The sequence below is a fragment of the Prionailurus viverrinus genome, chromosome D2 (assembly GCF_022837055.1).
Source record: "Prionailurus viverrinus isolate Anna chromosome D2, UM_Priviv_1.0, whole genome shotgun sequence".
In the NCBI taxonomy this organism is placed as follows: domain Eukaryota; kingdom Metazoa; phylum Chordata; class Mammalia; order Carnivora; family Felidae; genus Prionailurus; species Prionailurus viverrinus.
The window spans coordinates 63,351,440-63,358,358 of NC_062571.1; the positions used below are offsets into that span (position 1 = coordinate 63,351,440).

Here is a 6,919-nt window from a genome sequence, read left to right on the forward strand (position 1 = left end):
AGGAAATGAAAGATAAAAAGAAGAACCAAGTGGAAATTCTAGAATTGAAAAACATAATAACCAAGAATAAAAATCCCAAAGGATCAATTCAACAGCAGAATAAAGGGACAGAAAACAATAATTTAACTTGAAAGTACAAAAGTAGAAATGACCCAATCTGAACAACAGAAAATAGATTGAAAAAATAAGAAAGAACAAAGTCTCAGGGGTTTGTGGGACTATAACAAAAGATCTAACATTCATGTCCTGGGACTCAAAGAAGGAGAGGAGAAAAAAGACAAGGATAGAAAAGTGCTGAAGGAGATAATGGCTGAAAACTTCTCAAATTTGTCAAAAGACATACCTACATATCCAAGAAGCTGAGTGAGCCTCAAGAAGAAAGAAAGAAAGAAAGAAAGAAAGAAAGAAAGAAAGAAGAAATCTACAGCAAGACGCATTACAATCAAACTTCTGAAAACTAGAGACAAAGAAAAATCTTGAAAGCAGCAAGAGAGAAATGACACACATTACCTAAAGGGAAAACAATTCAAATGACGATGTATTTCTCATCGGAAACTATGGAGGTCAGAAATAAGTGACACAACATTTTTCAAAATATTTTCAGCATTTCCAATGCTGAAAATAAAGAAATATCAACTCAGAATCCCACATCCAGTGAAAATATCCTTCAAGAATGAAGGGGAAATGAAGACATTCTCAGATGAAGAAAAACTAACAGGTCTTGTCACCAGCAGACCTACCCTAAATGAATGACTGACAACAGGAGGTAGCCTAAAAAAGAAAGGAAGGAAATGATAAAGGAAGGATCTTTGAAACATCAGGAATGAAGAAAGAATGTGGGAAGCTAAAATCTTGGTAAATAAAATTGACTTTCCTTTTTCTCTTGAGTTTTCTAAAAATTTTTAGTGGTTGAAGCAACAATTATAACACTGTTCCATATAGTTCTAAATGTATGTATAGGAAATATTTAAGGCAATTATAAATAGGGGAAGGTAAAGGGACATAAAGAAAAAATAAGATTTTTATACTTCACTCACACTGGTAAAAAGAAAAACCTACAGGCTATGATAAATTGTGTATGTTTAATGCAATACCTAGAGCAAGCACTAAAAAAGTTGTACAGAGATATATTCAAAAATGTTATAGATGAAATCAAACTGGAACTTAAAAAATGTTCAAGTAACTCACAGGAAGGCAGGGAAAACCAGACAGATAAATTAAAAACAGAACAAACAGAAAACAAAAAATAAAATGGCAGGGTTAAGCACTAATATATCACTAATTACAGGACCTGTAAATGATTGAAATATACAAAAGAGAAAGCAGTTAGGCAGCGAGGATTAACAAACATGACCCAAATATATGCTGTCTACAAGAAGCGTACTTAAAATATAACTATGAAAGGATGGAAAAGATATATCTTGAAAACATTAATCAAAAGAGAGCAGGACTAGCTATATTAATGTCAGATATAGTAAACTTCAGGACTAAGAAAATTATCAGAGACAGAGACATTATGTAATGACAAAAGGGTCAGTCTGTCAGGAAGATACAGCAATCTTAAATGCGTAAATATCAAACAATAAAGCTGCAAAATGTATGAAGCACAAACTGACAGAACTGAAGGGAGAAATAGACATGTGCACAATTAGAATTAGAGAATTCAGCACTCATTTCAATTGTCCAATTGATAGAACTAGATAGAAACTCAGCAAGAACATAGAAAAACTAAACAACATCATCAACCAATGAGATCTAGCCAATATTTATAGAAAACTCCACAGTAGAATATACATTGTTTTCAAGTAAAAACAGAACATAGATAAGACAGGCCATATCCTGGGCTATAAAACAAACATTAATAATTATTTAAATATGAAATTTATTGTCAAATTTGTTTCCATACAATACCCAGTGTTCATCCCAACAGGTGCCCTCCACAATGCCCATCACCCACCCTCCTCTCCCTTCCACCCCCCCTTCAACCCTCAGTTTATTCTCAGTTTTTTTTTTAATTTTTTTTCAATGTTTATTTATTTTTGGGACAGAGAGATACAGAGCATGAACGGGCGAGGGGCAGAGAGAGAGGGAGACACAGAATCGGAAACAGGCTCCAGGCTCTGAGCCATCAGCCCAGAGCCCGACGCGGGGCTCGAACTCACGGACCGCAAGATCGTGACCTGGCTGAAGTCGGACGCTTAACCGACTGCGCCACCCAGGCGCCCCAATTCTCAGTTTTTAGGAGTCTCTTATGGTTTGGCTCCCTCCCTCTCTAACTTTTTTTTTTCCTTCCCCTCCCCCATGGTCTTCTGTTAAGTTTCTCAGGATCCACATAAGAGTGAAACCATATGGTATCTGTCTTTCTCTGTATGACTTGTTTCACTTAGCTAACACTCTCCAGTTCCATCCACATTGCTACAAAAGGCCATATTTCATTCTTTCTCATTGCCAAGTAGTATTCCATTGTGTATATAAACCACATCTTCTTTATCCGTTCATCAGTTGATGGACATTTAGGCTCTTTCCGTAATTTGGCTATTGTTGAAAGTCCTGCTATAAACATTGCGGTACAAGTGCCCCTACACATTAGCACTCCTGTATCCTTTGGGTAAATTCCTAGCAGTGCTATTGCTGGGTCATAGGGTAGATCTATTTTTAATTTTTTGAGGAACCTCCACACTGTTTTCCAGAGCAGCTGCACCAGTTTGCATTCCCACCAACAGTGCAAGAGGGTTCCCGTTTCTCCACATCCTCTCCAGCATCTATAGTCTCCTGATTTGTTCATTTTGGCCACTCTGACTGCATGAGGTGATATCTCAGTGTGGTTTTGATTTGTATTTCCCTGAAGAGGAGTGACGTTGAGCATCTTTTCATGTGCCTGTTGGCCATCTGGATGTCTCCTTTAGAGAAGTGTCTATTCATGTTTTCCGCGCATTTCTTCACTGGATTATTTGTTTTTTGGGTGTGGAGTTTGGTGAGTTCTTTATAGATTTTGGATACTAGCCCTTTGTCTGATATGTCATTTGCAAAAATCTTTTCCCATTCTGTTGGTTGCCTTTTAGTTTTGTTGATTGTTTCCTTTGCTGTGCAGAAGCTTTTTATCTTGATGAGGTCCCAATAGTCCATTTTTGCTTTGAATTCCCTTGCCTTTGGAGATGTGTTAAGTAAGAAATTGCTGTAGCTGAGGTCAATGAGGTTAGACTAGCAGAATGGACTCTCTGGAGCCAAACATTAATATTTTTATAGTTTTATATTTTAATAAGATTATTTAATATTTTAATATTTTTTTAAAAATTGAAATCATATAGAATGTATACTCTTACCATAATGGAATCACACTAGAAATCAATAATAGAAAGATAATAGAAAGACCTCCAAAAAACATGAAAATAAAAGATCATACTCCCAAATAATCCATGGATCAAATAAGATGTCTCAAGAGAAATAAAAAGAATAATGAACTTAATGAAAATAAAACCACAACATATCAAGATTTGTGGAATACAGCTAGAGTAATGCAGAGAGGGAGTTTATAGCACCAAATGCACATATTAGGGAAGTAGAAAAGCCTCAAGTCAGTAATTTAACCTTCCACTTTAAGAACCTAGGAAAAGAAGAGCAAAATAAACCCAATGCAAGCAGAAAGAAGGGAATAATAAAGAAAATAGCAGAAGTCATTGAGACTGAAAACAGAAGAAGATAGAAGAAAATCAGTGAAACCAAGAGCTGTTTCTTTGAAAAGGGCAATAAAATTGACAAACTTCTAGGAAGACTGACACAGTAAAAAGAAAGAAGTTAGCAATATCAGAAAGGGAGAATATCACTACTGATTCTGCAAACATCAAAGGATAATACAAAAATACTACTAACAATTCTATGCCTACAAATTTGACAACTCAAAATGGAGCAAATTTTTTGAGAGACACCAACCACCACAACTTATGAAATAGATTGTTTGAAAAACTCTGTAACTATTAAGGAAATTGAATTCATAATTTCAAAAACTCCCCCAAATAAATTTCCAGGCCCAGATGGTTTTACTGGAAAATTCTATCAGGTTTAAAGAATTAAAACCAATTCTACATACTCTTTTCCAAATAATAGAAGAGGAGGGAACACTTCCTAATTCATTTTATGAAGTTAATATTACCCTGATACCAAAACCATACAGTCCAAAAACAAACAAACAAAACAACAAACAAACCCACAGTCCGATATCATTCATAAATATAGACACAACAATCGGTAACAAAATATTAGCAAATAAAATTCAGCAACATATAAAATGAATTTTATACCATGAAAAAATGGGGTTTATTGCTGGGATGCAAAATTGGTTTAATGTAAGAATATCAATCCACATTAATAGGCTAAAGGAGAAAAATCAACTGATCGTATCAATTGATGCAGAAAAAGCATTTCAAATTTAACACCTATTTATGATAAAAACTCAGGATAATAAGAATAGAGGGAAACTTTATGGATAAAGAGTACTATAAAAAACCAGTAGAGAATGGTGAAATACTAAATCTTTTCCTCCAAGATTAGCAACAAGGCAAGGATGTCCACTCTTATCATTTTTATTCAATACAGTTGAATTCAACTGGAAGTTCAAACCGGTGCAGTAAGGCAAGAAAAAAAAATGGCACACGGACTGGAAAGGAAGAAACAAAACTGTTGCTGATTGCAAAAGACACAATTGTTTACATAGAAAATGCCAAGGAATTTACAAAAATAATCCTAGAGTAAATGAGTTCACCAAGGTCACAGGATACAAGGTAAACATAAAAAAATCAACTGTATTTCTATGTGCTAGTAATTAATTCATGGATACCAAAATTTAAAATATAATACCATTTTTATTCACTCAAAAAATGAAATACTTATGTGAAAATCTAACAAAACATATATGGGAATTATGTGCTAAAAACTATAAAATACTGACAAAAAAATCAAAGACAATACAAATAATCAAAAGACCGACTGTGTTCATGGATTGGAAGACTCAACATAGTAAAAAGTTCTCCCCAAACTGATGTATGGGTTCAATATAATTTCTATCAAAATTGCAGCAAGATTTTTTAAATAAGGATAAGAGTATTCTAAAATACTTTGCCAAAAGGCAAAGCCTTCTTATCAAAAGTATTAAAGTAGCTAAAACAATTTTGAAAAGAGGAATAAAGTAGAAGAAATCAATCTACCTGATTTCAAGACTTAATATATAACAACAATAATGAAATCTGTATGGTTTTGGCAGAGGAATAGGCACATTTGATGGATCACTGGCACAGAACAGAGAACTCAGACATAGACTAATAGACCCAACTTATTATTTTTTTTAAGTTTATTTATTTTGAGAGACAGAGAGAGTGAGCAGCGGAGGGGAAGAGAGAGAGGAGAAAGAGAATCCCAAGCAGGCTCTGCATTGTCAGCACAGAGCCTGATGTGGGGCTCAAACCCACGAACCCATGAGATCATGAACTGAGCTGAAATCAAGAGTCAGATGTTCAACTGACTGAGCCACCCAAGTGCCCCCCAACTTATTTTTGATGAAGGCACAAAAGCAATTCAATGGAGGAAAGATAGTTTTTCAGCAAATGGTGCTGGAGCAACTGGACATCTATAGCCATAAAAGTGAACTTGTTTCATACTTTATACAAAAAATGGAATAAAAATGGATCATGGGGTAAGTGCAAAATGTAAACTATAACACTTATAAAAAAAGATCTTCGAGATTCAGGGCTAGGCAAAAAGTGTTAATGACACCCAAAACACGATTCATTAAAAAAATTGATAAACTGGACTTCATCACAATTTAAAAATTCTGCTCTGTGGGCAATCCTGTTAAGAGGATGCAAAGACATGCTACAGACTGAGAAAAGATATTTTGAAACCATATAGTCAACAAGAACCAGTATCTAGAATACAGAAAGAACTCTTAAAACTCAGCAGAGAAACAAACCAACCCAATGAGAAAATGGATCTAAGACTTGAAGAGATATTTCACCTAACTGGACACACGGTTGGCAAATGTTCAGTTTCCAATCATTCATACTCATAGTCTTTGGGACCCGGGTTGTTGGGTTTTGTGCACTATCTGATTGAAAGAGTGATGGTGTTGCTAGGATGAAACTCCTGAGACTTTTGATGAAATTGAGTCACAAAACCATAATCATTGAATTAAAAAAATGGAACATAGGTCCATGGAACAATCACAGGTGTAAATATCAGCATGAACATGCATCTTAAAACTGTCAAAATGACCTTGAAGAACAGGTACAGCTGAAAACAAGGAGTATTCAAAGAAAAAAATATTCGATATTTTATTCTGCCAGATGGCTTTCCTCTGGATACACTACTCACGGATGTTGAGCCAAGGGTGAAATCTAAGGGGAGCTGTTGCCAGAAGAAGCTGAGGCCAAGGAAGAGGAAGAGGAAGAGGAAGAGGAAGAGGAAGAGGAAGTGGTCCAGGTAGAGGAAGAGGGGGCCCTAGGCAATAATGTCTCTCAGGATTACTGTTTCAAAGTGATATGTGATTTGGGATATTTTTGTATAGGTTTTGTTTGTTTATGTCAGTTTTTAATAAACATAAATGTAGGAAAAATAGAAAAAAAAAAGATGTTCAATGTCCTTAGCCATCAGGGAAGTGCAAATTAAAGCCACAATGATATTTTATTATGTATCTACCAAATTGACTAAAATAAAAAAATATTAGTAACACTAAATACTGGAGGGGATTCAGAGAAATTGGATCATTCACACATGCTGGTGGGAATGTAAAACAGTACAGCCACTTAAAAACAGTGTAGCAATTTGTTAAATAACGAAATATGCAACTACTATGGAACCAAGCAATGGCACTCCTAGGCATTTATCCAAGGAAGATAAAAACTTACATTCAAAGAAAAACCTGTATGTG

General features: G+C 35.0%; 1 protein-coding gene across 1 annotated transcript; it reads left to right on the forward strand.

Annotated features, from left to right (window-relative positions):
* The first annotated feature begins 6,126 nt into the window (after positions 1 to 6,126).
* On the forward strand, positions 6,127 to 6,500 carry LOC125148399 (small nuclear ribonucleoprotein Sm D1-like). Its single transcript, XM_047826445.1, is given in 4 exon segments — positions 6,127 to 6,183; positions 6,185 to 6,218; positions 6,336 to 6,395; positions 6,430 to 6,500. Coding segments are annotated over 4 exon segments (222 nt in total).
* Positions 6,501 to 6,919: the final 419 nt, after the last annotated feature.